The following is a 26846-nucleotide window of genomic DNA, read 5'->3' on the forward strand; positions in this document are numbered from 1 at the left end:
TAGCGTGAAAAAGGATGATAAAAATGCTCATTATCTGGCCCACACAGTGCATCTTTGCCATGAAGATGGTAGTTAGAAAATAAAATATTTTAATATCATTTCATTATCATATTACCATGTTAGCAAATTCTTTAGAACATTTGAAAAGTGGATGAACAAACATTCACATCAATTTATCCCATATTTAAAAATTTTGGAATGTGATTCTATGCAAAGGAAAATAAAAACATAAAATTTAGTGTAAGATTTTCCAAAGTTTACATCAACGAAAACAACATAGTCAGGGACATCAGAATCATGTTTTGACTTCTACTCATGGCTGGAGAAAAATTATGAAAAGGAATCATCAACTCTCAACAATAGAAAATTTGGTATCAAGTAAGAACCTGTTTTAGTGGCATCCCCTCCCAGGGGTGCCTGCCCAGAATCAGCTGATTTGCAAGCCTTAAATAACAATGGAAAGACCATATTGAAGAATTGAGGACTGCCAAAGGCCTTTATAACCTGAAAACAAGCAACCAATGGAAGATAAGTGCAGGTTAGCCACACTGTTATAGATGCCACCATCAATATTTCAAGACCAAGGTATGCAAGCAACTCAGGAACCAAAACGTGTGTCATTGTTTTGTTCCTAATTGTTAAGATTTGTTAAAAAATGATTTTAGCAATGAAGCCTGTCCTTTTGCTTTATTTTGTGAAAGTGTACAAATTAATACGGTCTCTTAGTGCCTCAACCATAAGAAATTCTTATGTAACTACAATTTAGAAATAAGAAAGAAAATTAAGAAAGAAAAAGTTTCCATTTCCCTACATATCACCTATAAATTAAACTCCTAAATGATATCATAAAGAGTTCTAAAATAGATGACACGAGTAATAACTAAAATGGGAACCAATTCATGAATATGTTAATGGAAACTCTATGAATAGAAATAGAAACATTACACACCTGCTCAAGACAGGCAAATGCTGCTTCTCGGAATTTCTTTACTTTCTTGGAGCAGGCAGAAGATACCAGATCCAAAATGGCATTGGGCATGGCAGGATCAGCAGCAGAAATTAATTTGTGGCAAGCAGTTGAAATAGCACCCAGTGCATCTAATATAGTATGCTTTCCCTGTCACAGTAAGAAATATTACCATAAACAGCTAATAGTGAAGCTAACGAATCCTTGTATTATTAGCTCACATTTGTTTTACCATGGTTCTATTTAACTACCAGAATCCTCTTCGTCCTACTCCAACATGATGTAATAATTTCATGTTATGTTCGCCAAAGTAAAAGTAAATGTAAAAATCTTAAGTTTCATCAATTAGTTTTCTTCCGATTAGACCTATTCCCGAAGGATGAAAATTATATAGCGTATTTCTTTCTGGTAGCAAAGTAAAATCATATAACCATACCTCCCATATATGGCCAGAAACTTCTTTCATAAGAGATTGGAGCATGACATGATGATAAGATGAAATGGATTCACCCAAAACTTCACAAAGTTTGCAAATTGCTTGTGCTGACTGCAAGATAGAAACAAGCAAGCAGAATTAAAAAATGTCAAGAAAAATCATTAAAATAAGAAAAGCCAAAAGGCAGGATTAGTAGGGAGTAGCCATTGAAAGGTGAACTACTTACTTTCTTTTTACTGGTCCATGACGATGATGTCAATCCATTGCATATTAGAGAAACAATTTCTCCCAGATACAATTGCAGAGTAATACGTTCACCACTAGTATTTTCTTCCCACAACTCCTCAAATAACCCAGAAACATGCTTATCATCTTCAAATCTAAATTAAAAATAATAATAATAATCATAAGCTAACTTTTTCAATCCCAGGATACGGATAACCAAAACATAAATGATTACAGGAAAGATAAAGCTTAAAATTTCCTCAATCAATTAAGATGGTAAATCTTTATAGCACAGAATCGTAGTGGTCCTTTTTTTTTTTTTTTTGAAGTAAACATAACCAGTTACAAGCAAACATAACTCTCTTTATAATAAGAGGACATGAAACTAATAGTTAATCTAACCAACCAATATAATAAGAGGTTTGATATCTGATACAATAAAAGCATAAAAAAATAATTGGATCCACAACATCAGATTAGTTTACTAATTATTCATGCCATACTAAATATGTGGGAGGCCATATATTGAAAAAATCAGAGCATAGAAAATTAGGGTTTTCCTCCTTCCAGAATGTATGACAGGATGTATTAGTAAATTTTGGGAGAACTTATCAATTTTCCTTGATTGAGAACTATTGAACTCAAGCAGTGGCACATAGCTCCTCTGGGCCACACGTGTTGCCAAAATGGCACGATATGGAGCTAATGAAATCCTCTCACTGCGGCACTCAAGTCTATGGAATACTAACTTGTTTGCCTCCAAGTTCTGAACTATGATGCAAAAGGCCCATCTCGTGGTGCCCATCTATTTTCACAAATCCTTTCTTTTGGATTCTAATTAGACTTCAATTGAGGCTAGACCATACCTATCATCATGATTAAGCCTCACAATTCTAACAATATTGAAGTTGAGCCTTTCCATTTATGAAAATAATGATGTAAACGTTGACATGTCAATAGATAGTTTATTCGTGATATTATAACACAATATTTATCTTAATCTGTATATAACTATGATGAATCGATGATGCAGTAGTTAAGTTTCTATTTACCAGCTTTCGTTAATAACTTAGAAGCCATTTTAAAGATTAATGTTTAGTCAGCCTACTAAAAAGAAGTTTTATTCAAACCTTGAAACGAAAATAACTGGAATAACTGCCACAAGATATCCACTCAGAACATCTGAGGCCATGGATGAATAGCTTTTCAGTAAATGTGCACAGGAAATTTGGTCATTTCTGTCCCCTGTATGAAGAGATGTACTATCTTCAACTAACTTCTGAACCTGAGATTGTGCTGAAAATTTCATAACTATCGCACAAGCAGCAGCGAAGGCACGTTTTGCTGCTACACTCTTCTCCTCCTTGACTACTGGAAACAACAACCTCAATAGCATGCTTGAATACGGTTTGATATCAGGACCAACCTTTTGAACCAATAAGGTCACGAAGTTGGCAACGCCAACCCTGTTAAAAAATACAAAAAAATTAAACAACAAATATAACACCACCAACAACAGATACGATAACATTTAGTTTTATGAATTATGAACTCTTTATTCCTTGGCTATCCTCTGTGGATCACATATTGCATTATTCATCTTCCTTGCCACTCTTGGCATAACTTTTGTACATCATCAAGTTCATGATTCTGATTCCATAGTTCTATTCACTAGTTAAGAAATTAGTAACTTCCATGTCCTTGGAAGAAGAGATACATGAAGGAATAAAAATTGCACTTAGTAGTAGGCTACAACGAAAGCCAAAGTTCAAACTGTTCTTAAATAGAAGTTAAGATAATTTGCAGCATTCAGACCTAGTGTTGAGGCCTACTCCAGATCGAATCAAATGAGCAAGCCGAGGAATCAACGAATTTAGTGATTCGTCATCCACAACTTTTATGCACAAGTCAAGAGTTTCCCACATAGGAGATCCCTTTGCAATTGAAATTCTGAGATTCTCAAGCTTATCTGTTTGCACCCCAACATTTGCTGCATGCAACTACAAAGATTAAAGAATTTAGTAACCCCTTCACAACAAATGAAAGAAGTAAAGGAAAAAAATTAAACGATAAAAATTTTCAATGAAATTTAATCTTCACACACTCAAATATTTTAATTGAACAATTACTATTTTTGTAATCTCAAATTCTTTTTTTGTTTTTTACAAGAGACAACTACCCCAAAAGAAGAGGAAATTGTACATACAAAACTTGTTCTCCGATCCAAACATCTTTCAAAAAATTTAATAATAGAAACCAAAGGAGAAAAAGGTTTGCAGGAAAATCTCCATGGAGCTTTATGTTCATGGAAACCAGATTACCAAGACCCATATGAGCTATCATGCAAGACATTTGATAAGTTCAAGGATAACTGAGAGGTGAACTCTAAACTGAAGCAAGCTAAGTGACTCTAAGCCTTTAAACAACTACTTGTTTGTCCAGCGATATAATCTTTATAAGTCCATTCTAGGTCAACAGAAACTTTGTCGACTTGAGATAATATCCAGAAAAAAATGATATGATCTTTATTAACGGTATAAAAATTTGTTAGCAAGTTTGTTGCGGGAAGTGATGATAATGGAGTAAGTTGGTGGTAGAGGGAGGTAGAAATTTGGTTGGCTTGTACTTGGGGTGGGTGCGGGTGCCCTTGGATATAGGAGAGCAGAACTCCGATTTTTAGTTAAGAAAACCTGGGATCTAAGTACTGCTAGTTGTTGTATTTGATTGACTCCTGGTGCAAATGACTTTCTGAAATTCTACCATGAAGAATACATTCAAAAACTTCAAATTTTAAGAATGCAAAGCCCTTTTTCAAAAAAAAACTAGAAGTACGTTTATCAAGTCAAAGAAATATCCCACTTTATCCTATTCTCCACCACAGCTGTTTTATAGAAAAGCACTAAAGCAAAAAAGGGAAAACTCCCTTATAATTGAAAAAGAAAAAGATTGTCCGACCTTATGCAAGTCAAGTGCAGCAGTTATGGATACTAAAAGGTGGAAAAACGTAAAACAAATAAATACAACATTTTTCCTTGGATCTGCTGCCTTCTGGATGACCTCTACTAACATAAACCAGATTACCCAAGCATTTCATAGGGCAACCCCCAATTCTATAATCCGGCAACCCCCAGTGGTTTGGTTGCAAATTTTTGAGATTCGGCCACTTCTTCTTTGAAGATTGATACCAGAATATCGCTTAAAGAAGACGAAATAAAAGCCTATGTGGAGTTGTTGTCTGTCCTTAGCAGATTCACACCCAGATGAAAGAAGCTGGTCCATTGATCCTTCGGGTATATTCACAGTAAGTTCCCTTTGCAAATTCAGTGGTTCCTCCTTCAACTCTTGGAAAGACTTTTATGCTGCTATTTGGAAGTCAAAATGTCCAAATAAAGTCTGTTTATTGTCCTGGATTTTGATTGGTTAGGTAAATATGGCGAACACCCTTCAAAAGAAGCTTCATGCCCTTGCTTTGTCTCCCTCCATTCGTGTGCTCAGTGCAGCAAGTGGCGAATGTCAGCTTCATGTTCTCTTCCAGTGTTCCTTTGCTGCAGCTCGTTGGGAACATTTATTTCATCAATTTTCTGAAACCTAGGCTTTTGATTCTGATGTTCCAAGAAATGTCCTCCAACTTCACTGTGGGCAAAGGCTAAGTCCTAAAGTTCGGTTTTGTGCGTCAATGGTATTAGAGCTCTCCAATCGTAATTATGGTTGAAAAGAAATTTTCAAAGGCAAAAGCAAGTCTCCATTGGATTGCTTCAGTTAGCCAAGTTCAAAGCATCTCATTGGTGTTCTCTCAAATGTATTCTCTAATTATTCTCCTAGTATGATTTGTACGCATTTGGAGGCTTTTATAATTCCCCCATAGTTTTGTCTCTTAGTTTTATTTTTATCTCTTTTTCACCCTCAGAAGTTTGTATCTTTGAACATTTTTTATTCTTTTTCACTAATCAATGAAAAGTTCGTTTTTGGTTTAAAAAAAAAAAACCAATATACATAATTTTTAATGGGTAAAGTATTTTTTTATGACGGAATAGCAGAGATGATCAGCTCAGTAACCTCCCCTTCTGAATTAACGGTCAAATTCATACATCTAGAGATGATTTTTTAGATTAGAATTGATGCCAAACAAATTAACCAAACTAACCTCAATATAGTTGAGTCCCTGATCTTCAAGGCTAGATAAGCTTTCAAGCATGCAACAAACCAAGTCAGATAATTGTGGACGAATGGCAGATCCTGCACCCTGCAAATATGAAAAAAAAAAAGAGTAAAGGATCTTCAGAAAAGAAGCACAGACTTCCAAAAGTTCAAGAACTAAAAAGAAAACAAAGGACACTCTAGGTCTTCATTAAAGTTCAGAGATGTCGTATTTGAGATCTAGGTCTTCATAAAAAGTTATAAAACAGTACCAACATATTAAATGCAAAATAATCTTTCATTTGATGTATCTTTGTGTTGGAGTTATTTTTTATATTAAGATTTATGTGTATATGAGCAGCTGGGGTGTTTTTTGGTAGGTTAGTTTTGGGAGGGCGTTCAGTGATTTTTGTATTTTGGGGGTTTGTATATATATATATATATTAAGCAAAATGCACAGACGTCATCTATAAATTAAAGACGTAATAAATGTATCTGAACTTCATTATTCAAATTTTTACGCGGAGGCTATTAAAAGATGACGAGATGGAAGAATTTATCTCATTATTGTCCTTGCTTCATTCTTATCACCCTAGCAGTGTTCCGGATAGCAGAAAATGGTCGTTGGGCAGTTCAGGGTTATTCACTGTTGAATCAATTTGTAAGCTGGGCAGTGATATTTCTCCAAAAGCCTTATTCAAGGCTATTTGGAAATCCAAGAGTCCAAAAAAAGTGAGCTTCTTTACATGGATTCTTCTTTATGGGAAGGTTAATACTATTGATGTTCTTCAAAAGAAGCTTCCAAATATTAGTCTAGTACCTTCAGTCTGCTCCTTTTGTTTGGCTAATGAAGAAAGTATGGCTCACATTTTCTTCTTTTGTCCCTACGCAAGTCAGTGTTGGAATTTTCTGTTGGAAGAATTCAATTAGGCATTGGTTTTTGGTAACAAGATGGTGGATAATTTGTGCCGGTTACTTATGGGGCCTGTTTTGAATCCCAGTTCTTTGGTTTAACGGAGTAAAGGCCCTAGTGTATGAACTGTGGTTTGAAAGGAATTTGAGGATTTTTTAAGATAAGAGACAATCTCCTTTAGCTCGATTTGATCTTGTCAAATATAAGGATTCACAATGGAGTTCTTTATCTCCCTTATTTAATCATTATTCTCCTAGTTTGATTTGCTCGAATTGGAGTGTTTTTGTTGCACCTTACTAAGTTTCTTTTTCTGTATTATTTTGTTTTTTCTTTGTATCCTCACTCTTTCGTGAGTTTGTATCTATGAACAATTTTGTTCCTTTTTCATTATCTTAATGACAAGTTCCTTTCTTGTTAAAAAAAAAAGAAAAAATCTACAAATTCAAACATTTTCTACTGCCAGTTCTGATAGTATATCCATATATCTGATTAATTAACATTGACATCAACACTGTTTCTTTCTAGGCTTAAACCTAGGATACTGCTGGAAAATAAGTATAAAACTCCGAAACAGGAATTCAAGACAGACTTAACCTTTGCGAGCTTCATCACTATACTAATAGATGCTTTCCGAACGCTATCAACTTTACTCATCATTCCCTTTGAAAGCAGAAAAGGAAGAACAGTATCCATTGCCTTACTAGCATCTGCCAGGTCTGTTAAGGAGACATCACAGAGTCTTATTGTTAATGAAGTTATGGCACGGCATAACTTGTCACCAGAGTTTCGTACAGTCTCCTTAATGTCATCCATGGCTCGAAATGCTACTGACCATAACTTTTCCAGATGCTTTTCTACCTACATGAAAAGAATTATATCATGCATGCCATCTTTTTCTTTAAAAAAAAAAGAAGCCATAAAAAGATTAACAACAAGAAAGGAGCAGTCCATACATCATATGACTAATACCACATTTTTTATATAGATAAGGAGGTATTTTGCTAGGTCTTCAAAGAGAGATTTTGATATTGTTTAATATTCAAATTCTGAACCAATTTGTGAGATTATAAATTTGAAGAAAAACCAGTGCTCAAATCATAATTAAAATTGAGAAACACTACATATGTTGCTACAATGAATAAATGAAATTGAATTCATGTACGTCATTATATTTGTTAATATATGTTGTAAAAGCAACGGTTAAATCATGATGGAGAAGAAGATACATCTGTTCACTAGGTAACAGCCTTCTTTATTCGGTTTGAACGACCTACATAAAGTACCCAAGGATTTTGAAGATTGTTACACCGCAGAACTAAGATCCAAATTTCAACCAATTTAACTGTACCTTTAAACAAGTATTTGCACATAAACTTATGTTGTCACTGAGAGGATGCTTACAACATGCATATACAATATGATGGTTACCTGTCTTAACCTCCGTCCTTGTATAATGTCAGCAAGTGCAAGACAAGATGCCTCTCGTGACCGCCACAGCCTAGATCCACTTTGTATTATTAAATCAGTTATTATAAGATCTAAGTTCTCATCAATCGTTTTCTTTGAGTCATCCACCAGTGATTTCCATATGTGCGCCATTGCATCCTAAAAATTTACAAGAATGAAGATTATATTATGCCAAACTAGGGAGGATGGGAACTTGATGAAAAAGTAGCGCACCAATCGGAATAATGAAATAACAAGAGTTAAAAATAAAAAAATAAAAATAAAAAGATTAACTTTGTTCTCAGAACAATTAAACATAATGAAGAGATTCAGAAAAAGCAGCTTAGATTCAATGGATTACCACAGATATTAATTTAGTATAGACAAAAGCAAATAGAAAACCAAATTTCATTTGTTAACGAGTAAATATTTTCTTATAGACAAAAATTTTAATATTTTTCAGTAACATGATTATAGAGTCAATCAATTAATAGAATCCTTTTTTTTTTTTGTGTGTGTGTGCATGATTCAGCATTCTCCATAGCCCTCACTCCCTAATGAATTGAAGAATAAGAGTTTGTTTTTATGCAGTAATAGAAGTAGCATTCTTATAGGGGTGAAAAGTGATATTTTCCCAACTTCTAAACTTATTTAGTTTCTGATTGATAAACTACTGCTAATTACATTAAGAATGGCATAGTTTTAGAATTTTATAAAAAGTTAGGAGACACAAAAAGTAAATACAAATTCCTGCCCTAAAGCCCTTTCACATATAGTATATATTTTTATTCTTAAAAAAATATTTATTTGACTATTTTTATGGGTAAACCATGTTGATCAATATCTAAGTTTTACAATATTAAAACATACAATTTATTTAAAAATTTAATAACTAGGTCCTCTTTTATCATTAATATTTAAAAGTATATTTACACGTCAAAGAATGGTGTTGTAAACTTATTCTATTAGTTAATTAATAATATAGTTATTGGTAATTAAACTAAGTGGTTATTTTAAGCCTTAAATAAGTTTAGAAGGAATTTAGCAGGCAAATAGAATTATATTCTCTTATATTATTCATTTATTTACTGAACATAGCTATTCGTCAATTAAATATGAAGAAGAGAGGTTACTACAAACTTTAAATAAGATTAAATGGGTTCTGCTCTTAAGATCAAAGTTTTTTGCATACACAGGAAACGACACTATATTAATAACAAGATTTACATAAAGAGTGGGAAAAATATCACCATAGGAAAAACCAGTTTGCTTATATAACAACAGTTGGGATGAACATTTACGTAAAGCTACAATGAGCAGTTATTATGTTAGTACTTCATGTCATTAGACCCCCCCTACGGAATGAAATTCCCTGTAACAAATCATAATATTAAATGGAAAGTAACACTAAAATGATTAATGGTTTACACCTGAACAAGCTTACTTATTTGCTTCATTGAGGGCATGCAAGGTATACAAAGTACCTGGACATTTTTGTCAGGATCATATTGGTATCGAACCAGCCTTGGAATCAGTGAATGCAGGTGAGGCTTCAAGGCACCCTCAGCATGCTTTGCTATCTTAGAGAACCCAAAGGCAGCACCTCTCTTAGAGTTTAAGGATGCTTGATGGTTTGCTAGGTCCATAAACTTATAAATTAAGTCTGGTTGTCCCATCTCATTGGCTAAACTGCAAAGCTCTTTATAGGTACTTAGTTTTCCCCCACTAGGACTTTCGGCTATTGCTTCTTGAAAAACTTCAGTGTCTTCAACAAGCTGATTAATAAACTATGTGAGCCTCTGATTCACAACACCATAAATAGAGAAAGGAGCACAATGGGAAGGGAAAAGGGAAAGGAACAAAAAATGAGAGGGATCAGAAAGTTGACTTACTTTAATTGCTCTTTTTTTCTTTCCTGAACCAGTCAGAGTGCTGACAAGAGCATTTACCAAGTTTGTCTTCATTGATGAATCACCCAATTCATACACAATGCTCATTCCTTGTGAAGCTAACTCCTGTACAAGTTCGTTCTGCTCACCTAAAAGATTTAAGAAGGCTTCCTGCATTCAGGTAAAACATACATATCTCTTGAATGTGGAATTGATCAGATATTATAAACTCATAATATTAAATATTTTTTCAGTAACTTAATAAAAACAAACTTGTACAAGACGAGGTATTCTCAAGTCCAAAGGTCCAAGTAATAATTCAATTAAAAAGTCAGAAAACCACCAAATTCATATCAACTAAATGTTGACAATTGAAACTAAACTAAATCAAAATAGTTACGTTCACAGCCTTCCAGGAAACTTTGCTGGAATAAAAAGGTTCCTTGAGCCAAAAAAAAAAAAAAAAAATTTATGTTTGGGTTGTGTGTGTGTGTGTGTGTGTCTGGGGTGGGCAGGCGGGTTATTATTCCCTTCGACACTACTTATTAGACACATACCTGAATTTGTGGAAGAATTTTCTGGATGGCCGGATGATTACCACAATACATTGCAAGTGATACAAGCCAGACGGCTCCAGCACAACGTTCTTCTTTCCTTGTACTGTATACAAGATCATCAAATAGTTTTTTGGCAATGGAATCTCTAACCGCAGCATGAAAATCATCACTGGTTTCATCTACTCCTGCTACGTTGCACTTATATTTCAGCAAATACGAGTTCACATCTCCCCCGAGAAAGTTTGATGCAGAAGAAAGGGAAGCATAGTTGGTTTTGAGAATCACATCAGCAGTCACAGGAATACCACCCCATAGGAACGACAGAGCCTCCCCAGCAGCAAAAAGAATATCTTCAACCTGAAATTTTTGGCAGCAGAGAAAGCCATATAACGTATAAGCTTTGATCATATCCACAAAAGGATTTTACAAGGAAAACCTTGCCTCAAGTTATCCTCAACTATCAAGGAAATGGACCTTTATAATTATTAGCACATGAGATGAGAGTAAGATAAGAATATAGATTGAATAAGGATCTTATTCTCCCAAAATATTAGGTCGAACTTCAATCTCATATTCCTTATCTAAAAGTTCGATGTGATATTTATAAGATCAACTATATCTACATCAGTAGATTAACAACATAATCTGGTGGAGAGCTTAGCCAAAAAGCAGTCATTTTATTGATTTCAGAAAGGATGTACAATAAGGAAGGTCCCACCTTTATAAATAGGTTAGGGCTAAGGGATAGAGGATTAAGTTGCATTAGTTACCCTTAAGCTAAATATAAAATAACCCTAGGTAAAAACTAATCATTAACTATCCTAATAATTAAACAAAGTAGAAGTTAAAGAATTACAAGTTAATGCTTAAAGCCTACATCACAATCTTTGTTTGTAAAGTGAACAGAAAAGGGGTGGGTAGATTGATCAAATTCACCTTGCACCGGTGCAGATGGAAAATTAAATCCAGGGCAACATTTAGACATGTTGATGATGTTTCCTTGAAACATATATGTCCAATGGATAAAAGAATCTTCTGGATTGCATTAATATCATCACCCGATAATAGCTTGCCCAACTTGTCACGTAAAACCATCAAGACATCAACTGCATTCAAGTTTCGTCAAATTATTTAGTCCATAGAAATAATCATAAATGACAAAAACCAAGAACAAGGTAACAAAGATTACCTGACTCAGAATTGCTATGAAGTTGCGGCAACGGTACACGCAACCCTATATGACCGAGGGCTTGCATTGCCACAGAGGATATTGCTGCAGTCTCGGATTTAACAACACTAACCAAGCACTTAAGCGTATCCTCAAGCACTGACTGAGGAATCTATGAAAATCTCAAAGTCAGTAATTTCAGCTCTAGACGTCAGAAAAAGATCTAATCAACATAACTATAAGTATAATTTCATTAGCACTAGTCTCTCTTATTCACAAGATATATGAGGCATAGCATGACGATAGATGGTGGAAAAAAATTTAGAACCAACTTCCAGAGAACTTGGGCCTGAGAATTGGATAAACTTTTGTCTCCACCAATATAATATCAAAATATAACTAGGCTAGCAATAATTATAAATATGACAAAATAATGAAATTTATAGATGGATATCTTCAAACAGCCTTCTACTTTAACATTTAAGTAGAGTGTTGCATAATATAGCACCAGCTATCCTACATTACTCATGAAAGAATGAAGCCCTACTCTTTTTATTTTTATTTTATTTATTTATTTATTTATTTTGAAATCCGTGTGTCTGGGCCAGCTTGCGCGCACCTCGACTAATCACGGGCCAACCGCCTGACCCTACTACATTTGATTGACAAGGTAACTCGTAGGATATTAAATCCTAGGTAGGTGGGCACCATGGTTTGAACTCATTTCCTCTAAGTCCTTTGCTATTTACATTGGCCCTCATTGAACACTTGAGTCATCCCATGATGGTTAACCCTACTCTTTTTAATTGAAAAAGATGATTGTTAGTAAAGACCAAAAACATATTGCTTTTCACGGTTAAGGATTTCGCAACTTTTTGGTTTCTGAGCCTCTCATGCATTCGATTGGGGAAAAATAAAAGAATTTTTCAGGATTAATTTGTGGAGGGTGAGGAGGCGTTGAGCTCAATAAGTTTTATTCTAATATCTGGGTTTCCTATCACAACTAATTTTCAAGGCCTCTCTCTCTTTTAAAAAAAATAATAATAAATAAATAAATTTTAAAAAAATATATTTCTTACAATGGAGGGTGATAGCTGGCAATCTAAGGATTTTCAGTTCAAAAATTATAGTTCATTTTTCATGAAAAGAAAAAACTAAAGGAACCAGAGAGTAATATAAATATTGATTGCTTTGGGTTAATGCTATCAAAGCAATCATTTCACAAACATGGTTTAAATTATCCAAATTTAAGGCCTCTAATTGGTGTTCCTTACCCAAATTCTCCCACAATTATTCTATTTCTGACATTTGCTATAACAGGGATGCATTTATTTCTGCAACTTAGTTTATTTTTGCCCTATTATTTCACTCCTTCCGCAGTTTGTTTCCTTGAATATTTCTTGTTTTTTTCATTATATCAATGAAGAGTTCCCTTTCCCCCATCCAGCGACAAAAAACTTATATTCTTCCTATCGCAAAGAAAGGAAAGAAAAGAAAGAGAAACTATGACATGAGAGAGAGAGAGAGATTGATCAACTTACTACTGGTATTTTGGAAACGCAATCTGCAGTAACAAATCCTATTGCACATAGCACCCCATGCTGAGTCTCAAACCTGCAGAATAAACAAATCCAAGAATAAACTCAACGTACAAAAGACAGAAATGTGACCTTTTTTTTTCTTTATAAGAGACAGAAATATGATTCTTGAATCACCATTTTCATCAAGTAAATAAACCTTAAATTATGTATTCCACTAATTGAGGTCAATAGTTCTTCCATAACAGCTGACGATGCAGACGTTGTCAGAGCAGAAGAAGCAATGCCAAGTAAGCGTGCTGCAGATTCACGAGTATCAAAGTCTATGTGACCAAGAAAGTGTTTCATCCAGGAAACCTTTAATGCATAATGTTTTGCAATCACCTGTACAGAATAACCACACATCATCACAAAAACTTCAAGCAGAGGGGAAAAGATGAATATCACTAAGATTTGTTTAAGAGAAATCAAACAACCTCTGGTAAATAAGATCCAATGGTAATCAATGCCTTGAAAGCAGTAGAATGCAACTCAACAGAACCCTCATATGCCATAGCGTGTTCAAGAAAATGACACGTTGTTTCCACAGAAGACCGATAAGTAGATGATGCTTCTGAAGGGTCACCTTGCTGCAACTCTGCCTCGAAGCATTCTAGCAAAAATTTTATCATCGTGATGTATGTTTGAGATGGAAAAAGGAGCTGTTGTTCCCTCAACTCAGTTGAGCATAACAACATTGGCTGCTGCTTAAGAATGTAATCTAGCATGACTTCAAATTTTGGATATTTAACATCATGATTTTGAATTATAGTTCGGCCTTCGCCTTTCACTCCAAAAAGGCCCTCAAGAGCCATTTCCCTAAAACAAGAAAAGCGTAATTTAAGAAATTCATTCCTATGCAACTAATAACACAAGAATGTGTACGAAGAGTATTTTATGGAACAATGCATCCCCTTTGTTTTGGGATAAGAGGGACATAAATATTTCATTAAAAAAAATAATAATAATAATAAATAAATAGAGAGAGAGAGAGTACCAAAAAAAAAAAAAGCTAGACCAGGCATCACGTACGAGCACTCAAGAATAGTGAATTTACAGAAGGACCCCAATCCAAAGTAAGGATACTCAAAGGGAGCATAAAATTCTTTCATATTAAACATCTGATTCAAATCTTCCATCCTTCCCCTTCAAGAGAATTTGATGAGTGATGAACCCAAGAAATTTTATTTCCCTTTTATCTGAGTACTAAGTTGTGGTGGGTTAATACTTCTTATATTATTTGGAGGAGATGCCATCTTTTTTCCCTCTCCATCACTCCTATAAAGATCAAGAACAATTCCTCCATTGCCTTTCCACTCGTGATTTGTAGTGCAAGTTCCTCCATTTCTACGGTATCAAACTTGGCTACCAACCAGCAATAAAGGTGGATTGATTTGGAAAGTTAGTGTTATTACCTTCTTGTAGGTTATTTGATATCAGAGGAATAAAAATTTTCTGTAACTTTAAGTTCTAAAGTTCTATTTGATTCAATGATTCGTTTTGATTTTCTCAACCTATATACTTCTGTGATGTCCATGAACTTTTCGCTAATGTAGATTTGCATAGTTTGTGGGATATTTCTACAATTCAGTTCATCTCTGTACATTTTGTACCCCCTTTTTTTTTTTTTGATAAGAAACAAAATATGTGTATTCAAAACAAGAAGGCCCCTAAAGGGGATACAAACAAAAGGCGGAAGGTAGAGCTAACCCTCCCCAAAGCTCTATACAATCACCGCTTTCCAATCTTGTGTAAGCAAAAGAAGATTGTAGTTACAAAAAACTTTCTTGTGTAGTATAGCCCACCAAGAAGCTAGATGCTTAATATTCACACAAAAAGAATCTAACAAAATCAACTTATCTTCAAAAAGCCGACAATTCCGTTCCTTCCATATCGACCATAAAAGAGCCCGAGCCGCACAATTCCAAAGAACCCAAGCTTTGCCCTTGAGCTGCCTTCCTCCGTAACCTTCAGCAACGAAATCCTCAATTCTTCTAGGAATACAGAGAGAGAAATCCAGCAAAGAAGCTATAAACCCCCAAACTTTGGACACAAAAGGGCAATGGAGAAAAAGGTGGTTCACTGTTTCATTGTTGCTCATACACATTGTGCACAGAGGGAGAAAGAGTCCAATGAGGCAATTTTCTTTGAAGTTTCTCTGCGGTATTTACCCCTCTATAGAACAAAGTCCAAATGAAGAATTTTACCTTCTTTGGGACTCTAAAATTCCATATCAAGCTTGCCGTAGCTGAATTAAGTTGAGGAGAAGGGGACGTGAGGGCCATGAAGGCTGAATTGACTGTGAAACGGCCGGATGGGTCCGCTTTCCACCATAAAATGTCCCTTCCATTTCCGATAGCTGCACCTTCTATTTTTCCAGTGAAGTTTGCTCATCTACTCATTTCCCTTTCAAAGAGATTCCTTCTGAAACCAAGATTCCAGGTTAAGGCCTCTGTACACCAACAATCCGCGATGGACATACCTTTCTTGGAGGATAACGCAAACAAATCTGAGAAAGTGGTGGAAAGAGGGGCAGAATCAATCCATGGTTCCTCCCAAAATCTGACTTGGGCATTTGAAGAAGGAGAACTTTTGAAAAGCTCTAAGGTTCCCTTGTATGTCCCTCCACGGTCTTCCGATAGAAGAACCACCCAAAGGTTTTGTCCACCAACCAAAAGACTCCACACCGTAAATAGTGGCTATCACCCGTCTCCAAAGGCTATCTCTTTCCACTGTGAACCGCTACATTTTGTACCCCATGATTTTAATGAAAGTTTTGTTCTCTTAGACCACCCAACTCCCACATCCCCCCCCCCCCCCCACCAAAAAAATAAAGGTTAGCATTTCTTCTGCCTATCCATGAGTGAGTAAGAGCGATATTTGCAAAATGTTGTCTTCATATTAGTTTATCATCACATGCCAGGGAAATGAATCTTTCAAAAAGGAGTGGGAAGGGTACCTAATGTCCAATTTAGAATCTGCTGCAGCAAGCATACAAATATATCGACTTGGACAATGTTGCAAATGAAATAACTTTGTCGCCCATCTCACAGCACAGAACCGCACTTCACCTTCTTCCTGTTTAGCATCAGGGAATTAGACATCAATTAAGAAGTAATGAGAAACTAATGAAACTGGATTACAAGAAAGTAAAAGGAGAGCAAAAAGTAGCCGTAAACTTATACCTCCTGAGAATTTTTAAGAAGAAGGGCCTCTAACTCTTTCAACACTGTAGTTGGAGCCTCCTGTGGATCAGATATGAAATAATAATATGATCCATATTTAGATGTTGAACCACGACAGTTGTAAAAATTTATTGATAAGGGGACAAGAGAAAAAAATTTGCAGTCCTTTTGCTCTGTGAACTCCTTCCATTGTAGCTCTTTTACTACAATTCCCCAAGCCCCTCTCTTTCCAGCATATAACATCAATTTTCATACTTCTGGTTTCCATGATCAGAGTGTTTTTATCTTGCTAAACTTGAGCCCATTGTGCAAGTAATTGCATGCTAACACAATTTTAATATGGATTGAAATGAACAAACTTCCTAAATAGAATAACGTTTATCAATATCTTAAAGAAGCAAATGGACCAAATCTAGGAAACCTTATATGCAGCAGCAAGGGAATTGGTCGCCTCTTGAACAACAAAACGAAGAGACGGGACCTCCATTTTTAAAGCATCAAAAAGACGAACAGCCATGTCAATTTTATCTCTGTAATAAGTGAAAAAGGAAATCAGCTTTTACTTTAATGTTCTTGAAGATTTATTCCAAACTGCTGAAATAGAATGCATGGAAGAAGCCACAGAGGCAAACATCAATGAAATTCAGACCAACAAGTATCAGACTGAGAGCTATCGAGACCTGAAAAGTTGAGGCATGCGCTGAGCAAGCAATCCAATTGCTTGAAAAGCAAAGGTTTTTGTGTCTCTCGTAGTAGAATCTGGTAAAAGATGCCTGAATTACATCAATATAGATATGGTCCAACTCCTACAATTTCAATCATTGGGAAGGTACAAAAGATAAATATCATAAATATAATAGAAAGCTTCATTTAAATGAACCTGATGCTGATTTTGAATAGCTGTCAAGTGACTTCAGAATTCCATTGAGTATAACAGGGCTCATAAGCTTAAGTTGATCGCTGTTTGCCTGCAACATTTTCTTATATGAACTAAAATGGGAAAAAGATACATATAAGTGTAGTAGTGAAGAACAAGAGGATGGCGGCAGACTCTAGTATCAAGAGGTGAGAAATAAGTCTCTTAAATAAATCGTCTCAAGATCATTGTTTCTTTCATCATTTTGAAAATTAAAATCCTATCGAATCATTATACTTTTTTTCTTATGAAAAACAACTAAATACAGCCAAAAAAGATTCATGTCTCATAGCTACAGATGGAAGGTTGAACGTACAAGGAGTGTACCTGAAGGGTGGAACAGGAGCAGTAGAGAGTGACATTTGAAGAGATTTAAAAAAGGTAGACCTAGAAATACCAATTGTCTCTAGGATTGAGAACAGCTCATTGGTTTGGTAAACTCATCAAATACGTGGGGAAAAGCAGAAGAAGAACCCTTCAGGGAAAGGGGGAAAGGTAGAATATGATCATCCCTTTTGGGGAGGATGGAAAAATATGGATGAACTTCATATATTAGAAGGATCTTCGGATAAAAAAATGTGTCTAGCTGGAGACTGGAAACTAGGCGTTCGTTGAAAGATGATGAGATTATTGATTTGACAAATCTTTATCCTTTCTCCCATCGATTATCGCAAGTGAGTCGGAGGATGTTAGATGTTGGAGTTTGGAGAATTTGGGACATTTTCTGTAAGTTCTCAATGAAAAGTTCGTATCTTGTTAAAAAAAATGGAAAGATGGAAGGACAATGGAAAATCTTTGGAAGTGTGGAACGAAGGGGATTAGAATCGTTCCACACTTCCAAGTCGTCAACCTCTTAAAATGGAAGGATGGAAGGACAATTGAAAATCTTTGGAAGTGTGGAACGAAGGGGATTAGAACCGTCTGGCAAACATCCTTAAAATGCTGAATCCACCCCATGCCCATACCAAAAGTGAAAGTGAGAAGGAAAGGGCAGAGGAAGAGGATATAAAAAAGGAGTCAGAAAACTTTACACTCTTCTATTAACCATGCTGCAAGATGAGATTTCTAATCTTGTCCTGTTTTTCCTCTTCCAATGAATATTTCCATACTCCATAAATAAAAGAGAAGTAAAAACAAGCACAAACCAACCAAGTCTCTGTATTTTGGGAGCCAAGAACCATCAAGTTTCACTAAACCCAACGTATGGAAATTTTATTGCACTAGCTTTAACTTTAAAGATCTTCAGATGTTTCCTTTAATAAACTTGCCAATAAGAATTAATGAGATTTTTTTTTTCTAAATAAATTCCAAATTCCAAGATTTCAAGAGAAAAGGATCCTTACATGTTTAAATACCCATACAGTGAATTCCATCCCCAACTGCTTCAACCTTGATGTGGTCCCAGTTCCTACATACGTGATTTGGGAAATAAAGAGAAAATGAGGATACCAATAGTCTTGTACACAATTTCTAAAAGTGATAAATGACCAACATAATAGGATATAATATGTCTGAGTTATTTTCACAAAACAGGATGCCAATAAAGAGCAGTGAAAACCAAAACAAGGGACAGAAAATAATTGAAGATGGAGGAAGTTTTGGGGGTGTCAGGATGGGCTTTAATGTAGCAATAGTGATAGATTTTAAATCTCTTGCTCTTCTTTAGGAGGTCTTCCATTTTTCTAAACTTTGGCAGCCCGAATATATAAGACTCATTCAAGATAGATGATTGGAGGGGGGGAGAAAAAATGCACTCTGATGGAGGGAGACTAGCTTTCATCTCTTCTGTTTTGCAAAGTCTTCCCATTTGCTATTTTTCCCTTTCTAAGCTTAAAAATTCTTTGAGCAGGAAGTAAGGAGAAGAAAACACATTTTGGTTAATTACGTAATGTCTCAAATTCAGTGGTAACCTTTTCTTTTTCCAAAATAAAGCTATTTTAAGCAAAACTATGGAGATTTTCAAATGCTTATTTATTTTGTGTTCCTATAATCAACCATTATTCCAAAATTAAAAATGAGAATATTGTAAGGTCTTTCATTATCAGAAAGTTTACTTACGACTTGTGATTTTGATGAAAAGGAAGTATATTCTTTCGGTTGTCAATATGTGTATTCATTGTCAACCAGTTTAATGCTTTGAGATCATCTGAAGAAATTTGTATCATCAATTTAATTGAGATATTTTTGGAAGTTTGGGCCAGTTGAAGATTGAAGACAATTTGGATATGAGCAGTTTCAGCTCTTTGTATGGTAGTTCAGTGAGAAAGCGAAGCTCATATTTCTCAACGTAAATATTAAAATTGAGAAGCTAGCGGAGGGACTATTTTATAAATGTTAGATATCTATAAATGAATTAAATTTATCCTAACCCATCAGCTTAAGCTTTTGAGTTTGCTTTTAGATTCATTCGTGGTTTATTCATGTTTAAGAGAGCAAGAGGTCCTGCATTCGAACCCTTGCATTTTTATTTCCTCCCCATTTATTATTGATTTCTACTTGTTGGGCATTGTGCAACATAAGTGAGGGAGAGTGTTAGATATCCCTAAATAATTAAGATTGACCTAACTCATCGGCCATCAGCTTCAGCTTTGGAATTCATGGGCGGTATACTCATGTTTAACAGTAAGAAATTAATTTCACCGAACAATTGAAATGGGAACCCGCATTAGTAGACTATACCCCATATGAACTGTCTTTTTCTTTTCTTTTCATAATATCTGTAACTTACCAAGTAAATAACAAAAATAAATTAGTATGATTACATTTTCTAACTCATTTATCAAAGTCACTGATGCAAATGAGATGATTTAGAAAGAATAGCTAATCAAAGATAGATATCAAACCATATATGCAACCAAAAATGCACTGCAAAGTTGACGGGAAACTATTTGCTGCTGCTATAGACCGACAAAAAAGAGACATAAGCTTTCCTTTTAGAGCAATACTCGCAGGCTTCACTCGAAATTCTGAAGCAGTATTTTCAGTGCTGGTAGTACCTGCGGATATTTGAAAACTGTAATTGATTCTAGCATATCGGAAACTGAAAGAATGTAAAGCAGAAAGCTAGGACAACATTACTAAAAGAAAAAATTTGAGGAGAAACCATGCTTTTCATTAAGAAAAAAAATGAAAGAACTCCGAAACCATAAAGCATATGTTTACAGAAACTCATTGTGGTAGATTAGCATATTAAAGATGTGATGAGTCTTTTTTTTTTTTTTTAAATAATCAGCAGTATGTCTAAATTAGTTTAGAAAAATATAAAACATGATGCAGCAATATCACGCATGACCACCATTCAAGAACCTTAAGAGTCACAATGGAGAAGGATGAGTAAAACAAATGGTCATTTGAATGTACTAACTGCAGCCATCAGTTAATTCAACCTAATTGAATTAATAAATAATTTTCCCCATACCGTTAAATAGTAAAAATAGCTTGTTTATAAGACGTTGATCGTCTAAATTAGCGGTGGAAGCCTTCTTCTTCAGAAGCTCCTCCCCTCTCTTGACAACTGGCTCATGACTTGGTTTAAACAAACAAGGAAACAAATTCAGAAAAACTCTAATAAAGAGGGAGTATAAATTAAGAATAAAATCTAAACCAAACTTCCTCATTTTCTTATCAGTTGTCTTGAACACTGTTTCCCGGTCCTAACAAAAATTAATTTATCCGATCTAAATTGTATCTAAAAAGAGAATAAAGAGAGTTTTTTTTTTTAAGGGTTTCTTGGTTCTATTGTACTATTTCAGTAGTTCTCAGAGTACAGGGCTTGGCATCTCCGAGTACAAGCATATTTCTCACCAACATTTCCATAAGATTAGAGATGGTTCCAACACACTTTTGGTTAGAACCTATTATTTATTGAAAGCGGGATTAAGCAGAAATACTGTGCAGAAGGCCCAATTCTCACCACATCTATTTTATCCTTTTGAAAAAAACCAACAAACAACTAAATATATGAAAAAAAAAAAAAAACAAACCAACTAAAAGATCCTAAAGCAACTAAACAAGCTATTGTACACAAACATCTAGATCTAAAGACCCTCATATAGACCTAGCTAAACAATTCGAAACAGCATTACCCAACATTTGACCATCTCAAAGACTTTAAAATAGCTAAAACAGCAGCTATGTCTTCATCTGATCATCTCCAAAGAGTAAATCGGTCACTAAAACCACCAGAAACACCACATCTATTTATCTTTAGGATGAATCCAATTTTCAACCTCTATATCAGAAAGATTTCTTCTAAGACCCAAACCCTAATTTTCAACCTCTGATCATGTTTCCTTTTTATTTTAAATTGCGTATATATCCAGAGAGAGGACACAGGAGGTGGAGTCAACTCAAACATCCTCCCAAAATCTGATTATTTTACTCGATTCTTCTTAAGAACTTGTAATCTGCAGGGCAATGAACAAGCTCGACTAAAAACAATTCGAGTCAGGGTGAAGTAATCAAATATAAAAAATAAGAAAGTATCCTTCTCCTCCAACTTGAACTCAAATCCCCGATAACCAAAGACTAAACTAATAGGAAAGAATTTGGTTTATCCACCACAACTACTAGACTCCAACGTGAAACCACCATTTTCACAATCTGAAGGAGAAGAACTACAATTCCAACAGAAAGAAACACCATTTTCCCTTGTAAGACTTATTCATGAATTCGTACTGACAACCTTGACAACCTTATTCTTTAAAAATTATTACAATAAAATTTAATTTCTAAAATATGGCATTAAAACATTGTTAGAAGTTCTTCCATTAAAGAAAAGTGAACAGATTGATATATATATTCAGAAGCAAAGACATAAACTGCCTATAAGATCAAATAAGTTAATTCCTAATTCCAAATAATATAGGAAATAAATGTATACCAATCTACACTGGCGATCATATATATGGGATAAACAAGCTCTGCAGCTGGCTCCATAACTTCTAAAACTTTCAAAATGCCCAACTGTTGGAAAAAAAGAATCATAGGACATAAGCTTCCTCATTATGCAGTAAGAAAAGCTTGAAATTATATATGTTGCAAGGAAGCAAGTATGGTAAAAGAACATAAACAAATGCATGAGCCATGTAATTTCTGATTATTACAATAGGAAGAACCATTCAGGTCAGGTTGTCATTTAGACTGAACCACCTTTCTCAACAGAAGTACATCACTGTTCAAAGGATTTTTTCCTGTAACACGTTTTGTTTGAGCAATTGAAAGTCCAGGCGGGCATCCATCACTACAAAAAATCATGAATCATAAATCATAAATCTTATGTAATATTTCATTAGACAAAAGCGTTTGGATACATAAATTATAAAATGTTAACTCAAAAAATTCCGAACCTTTCAGAGTAAGGTTGATACAGAACTGTGTGAAGACAAAACTCAAGGAACAGTAATTGATTCCGAGACATATTCATCAATCTATATTTAGCAGCAACTTCGTCGTCAATTTCATAAGATTGACCTTCACCAATCACCTGAAACCAGGTAATACACCTTACTGAAGAGCAGAAATGTCTCAAAGTTAGCTGCATATAGCAGCTTGTTTCTCACTCCCCAATAAGAGAATTTTTTCTTAACAACAAACAAACTTTTCATTAATACGTAAAATGTATAAAGATTCAAAATCCCTAGAAGGTTTATGCAAACAAACTGATCCAAGATTTATATCAACTTATAGGAGTTCAGTCTTTTTTCTTGATAAGGAACGAAAATATCTATGATTAATAGGAGAAATGATATACAAAAATCATCAGATTAGAAGTCCGAAAATGATTTTTAAATAATATGCATAAAGTACGAAAAGGCATCCAGTCCTGCGTAGTCATGAAATATGGGGGAAAATAAATATTTTAGTCCTTAATCAAAGAGAATCACATAAAGCCGTCACACAGACTTTTATCCACACTTCAGCCTTATCTTCCTCTTCTTCACTAATATAGTAATATGTTATTCTTACCCTTCCAGATGGCCCAAAGTATACCCAAAAAAGCACGATCAAATATAGTTTTATACATCTTGCTATATAAATTAAAGCAATATGGAAAACCTCACAATACACTTGAACACAAAAAACAAGAATGAAAAAGTATATCAAGCTGGTTTTCGATAAATAAAAAGACATCTTTTTAAATTGAAAAAAAAAATAAAAATATGGCAAGATACAATTGTCAGTCAAGAAATCACCTTAGTATATCACCTTAAAATAAAAATACAGTAATATAGATAATAAAAATAAAGATGAGCACCAGTAGATTGCTACAATCCCAAATGTCAAATAAAAATACAGCCGAGGAGTATTCTTCTCTACTTTCTGTTTTGAAATTGCTGTCTTTATCAGACAGAGAGGATCATCTTCATTGGAATATTGAACCTTCAGGTATTTTTTCAGTTAAATATCTCTCAAATTTGATTGGTTCACATTCCTCTATGCCAAAGGAAGTGATTTCTGCCATATGGTAATCGGATTGTCCGGAGAAGGTTAATGTGCTTTCTTGGATTATCTTGTTCAGGGATTTGAATACGTCGGATATTCTTCAAAAGAAGCTTCCCAATTTGTTTCTTCAGCCCTCCATTTGTGTTTTCTGTTATCCCAGCAGTGAAAGTCAAGACCATTTGTTTTTACATTGTTAGTTTGCTAAGAAGTGTTGGTGGAAGTTATTCCATTTCTTCAATTTACCGTGGATTTTTTCAGAAGATTAAGTAATTTGTTGCAGATTCTCCATGGTCCTCTCCTTCCTTTAAAGGTGTGTTTGATCCAGGTTAATGCGGTCAAGGCTTAAAAGAATATTTTGGTTTCAATGTTCGAATTAGCTAAGGCCTCAAAGTGGTGTTTGCTTTCTAGTTTATTTGTGAATTACTCTTCTAGTATTATTAGTTCTTCTTGGGATGTATTCATATCTTATAAATTTCTTTTTTTATTATTTTTACCTTTTATTGCTTTCATTCCCTCGGGAATTTGCATCCTTAAACAATTATTTTCCTTTTTATCTATCAATGAAAAGTTCATATCTGGTTAAAAAGAAATTCAAAGTAAAATAAAGCTCAATAAGTTTAGATGTTATTTCTAGGGCTTATAGTATTCATTGTGTTGAAGCACCTCATTACTGATAATGTTCTGATTTTTGGTGCATTGAAACGAGTAAAGTTTGCCATCAAGTTGAATGGGAGTTTTTATGAAAACTAGTGGATAAAATGGAAAATAGATTTTGATAATAGGTAGATTAATTTACTTATGAATTGTGGTGAGAGTTGAGACTGTCTTTTTTTTTCTTCTTTTTTTTTCCTCTTTCTGAACTTATTCTTTACAATGGTAGTCCTAAAGGATTCTTTAGACCTCCACATGGCCTAAGTGAAGGGATCTTGTCCCCTTACTTTTTCTTTTGTGTGTACAATGATTCTCATCCTTGTTGACTTCGGCCATGAAGAAAAGAAAGATTTATAGTTTAAAAGATAAGTAATTACTGTCACAAGATTTCACAAATTATTTGAAGATGATAATATGGTTTCCTAAAAGATAATAAAGAAGTGATGGGATTCAAGAAGATATTTGGAGTTTGAAAATAAACTAAATCTTAATGCAAAAAACCAAAAAAAAAAATTCTAAGTATAATTTACACTATTCTTGGCAGTAGGCTATAATTTTCAAATGACAAGAAAACTTAAAAAACGGAAGCTTCCTCCAAGCAATAAAATAAAATAAAAAATACAAAAAATATGAGCACCAGTATATTGCCACAAGCCCAAAGGTATCCAAAGAATAGTTCACCTTAGTAACAATTCTCAAGAGAATATCTTGATGCTGAGAAGGTAGCTCCGAAATATTTTCCAAAACCATAGGGGCCATGTGTGCCTTTTCCTGTAGGAGAAGTGTCAGGGACTCGGTAGCACAAATAATTCTCCCAACTTTACCTTAAAATCAACAAAGTAAAAATCAAAGTGGCAGATGGACAAGAGAGATGCATACACCTTGGGACCTAGACGGTCAAATGCCATCTCGATATACACAATGCAGAAATTCCTGACCATAGAAGTAGAATTGACCTCCAAATATATGTTCCACAACTCCAACAATGGTAAACCAATATGAGACTGGTGTTTTACTCTCTTATTCACATGACTCAAGATCTCGAGAACCTATCATGTTCAATAAGAAGAAGGAGGTTATACCAAAAATGAGAACTCAAAATAAAATTGACAAATCATGTCTACCGTTTATATTAGTTCTGCAGCTTAAATAATCAAATGATTTCCCGAAAAGAATTTGTTCCAAGTAAACTCACAGCACTCGCTAGCCCGAAGGGAGAATTGAGAATGTAAAGATTGAACATGTATTTTCAAAAAATAATGCGATAATAGAAAATAAAAATAAAAAGAGCCATTGAAAATTCAGCATACTACATGCCAAAGCATTAACGTTATCTCCCTGCCCAATTGTTTGTGTATGTCATAGACTCATAGGGAAAAAATGCGAACTGAATATCACGCCACACGTCTTTAACGCACAAGAACGTTCTCATGCAGTTGATACAAAGCGATAGGCAGAATAAGATCAAATTAGACAACACAAACTTCATAATTCAGCTCGACCCAGTAACTGAAAACAAATTAATTATCAAGAGGAAGAAGTACGATAAACAATTTACAAAACCTTGTTGCGGACAGAGGCAGCCTGCGAGGAGAGGGATGAAATAGTGATGGGAAGAACTTTCAATAGGAGAGATTGGAGATTGGAGTCATCACAGAGAGCCAAGCGCGTCAGTATTCGATCCAGCATTTCTTCTATCTGCACATCGGATTTTGAAGTTGACGATGATTCCGCCATTTCACAAGACTTTTGAGCTCTTCTCCACTGATGTGATGAAAACTGAAAAGAACGCGCGAAATGTCAGGCGGTAGAAACGAGTTGGAAGATCGTAGACAGATGATTTAACACAGAGGAACACAAACTTGCTTCGGCGCGAGAGCAAGTTGTGTTTTTCTGTTTCGGCTTCGTTTATTTTCTTTTTCTTTTTTGATTTTCTCTTATTTTCCTTTATAAAATAAGGGAGCGATATTTTTTTCAAACGTGTGTGATTCATTTCTTGAAGAAAAAGCTAGGTCTTACGTGTTTGGATCTTAGGTGCGTGTGATTCAATAAAATAAAAACAAAAGTTATATTCATATTTTCAGTATTTTCATAATCTCAATTTAAAAATTGGTTCAAAATGAATTATAATATATTTGTAAAATTAAATATTTAATTCAATCTAAAATGTTATTAATTAACCTATTAATATAAGAATTATAAATTTTGTATAATTATTATTTTTCGATATTATATAATTTATAATATTATATTTTATTTGTTATAACTTTAATAAAAATAAAATTAATTTACAAAATGTAATAATATATTTATCACAATTTCTATATTTTTTAAA

The 26846-nt window shown here is 34.4% G+C and overlaps 1 protein-coding gene across 5 annotated transcripts in view; it reads right to left on the reverse strand.

Annotated features, from left to right (window-relative positions):
- The window catches only part of LOC111020630 (ARM repeat superfamily protein), a 31711-nt gene extending 5276 nt beyond the window's left edge, over nt 1-26435 (reverse strand). Inside the window, exons 1-32 of one of the 5 annotated variants that reach the window (XM_022297334.2) lie at nt 26374-26431; nt 26075-26290; nt 25393-25560; nt 25193-25282; nt 22765-22901; nt 22568-22658; nt 22299-22381; nt 20835-20941; nt 20260-20412; nt 18760-18824; nt 17381-17468; nt 17181-17259; nt 16922-17030; nt 16501-16560; nt 16275-16393; nt 13753-14134; nt 13476-13660; nt 13280-13352; nt 11760-11910; nt 11507-11676; nt 10571-10927; nt 10017-10184; nt 9609-9899; nt 8107-8283; nt 7273-7536; nt 5773-5871; nt 3444-3628; nt 2759-3094; nt 1630-1783; nt 1404-1514; nt 950-1117; nt 387-504 (exon numbers count right to left, since the gene is read on the reverse strand). In XM_022297334.2, the coding sequence (XP_022153026.1) occupies nt 387-504; nt 950-1117; nt 1404-1514; nt 1630-1783; nt 2759-3094; nt 3444-3628; nt 5773-5871; nt 7273-7536; nt 8107-8283; nt 9609-9899; nt 10017-10184; nt 10571-10927; nt 11507-11676; nt 11760-11910; nt 13280-13352; nt 13476-13660; nt 13753-14134; nt 16275-16393; nt 16501-16560; nt 16922-17030; nt 17181-17259; nt 17381-17468; nt 18760-18824; nt 20260-20412; nt 20835-20941; nt 22299-22381; nt 22568-22658; nt 22765-22901; nt 25193-25282; nt 25393-25560; nt 26075-26248 (4912 nt within the window). In that variant the 5' untranslated portion in view covers nt 26249-26290; nt 26374-26431. Of the gene's footprint in view, nt 1-386; nt 505-949; nt 1118-1403; nt 1515-1629; nt 1784-2758; nt 3095-3443; nt 3629-5772; nt 5872-7272; nt 7537-8106; nt 8284-9608; nt 9900-10016; nt 10185-10570; nt 10928-11506; nt 11677-11759; nt 11911-13279; nt 13353-13475; nt 13661-13752; nt 14135-16274; nt 16394-16500; nt 16561-16921; nt 17031-17180; nt 17260-17380; nt 17469-18759; nt 18825-20259; nt 20413-20834; nt 20942-22298; nt 22382-22521; nt 22659-22764; nt 22902-25192; nt 25283-25390; nt 25561-26074 lie in introns of those variants that run through there. The other 4 variants (XM_088121290.1, XM_022297335.2, XM_088121291.1 and 1 more) reach the window with 4 other exon arrangements.
- Between the last annotated feature and the right edge of the window lie 411 nt (nt 26436-26846).

Source organism: Momordica charantia (genome assembly GCF_013281855.1).
Source record: "Momordica charantia cultivar OHB3-1 chromosome 2 unlocalized genomic scaffold, Mcharantia_2.0 BLBB01000002.1, whole genome shotgun sequence".
Classification (NCBI taxonomy): domain Eukaryota; kingdom Viridiplantae; phylum Streptophyta; class Magnoliopsida; order Cucurbitales; family Cucurbitaceae; genus Momordica; species Momordica charantia.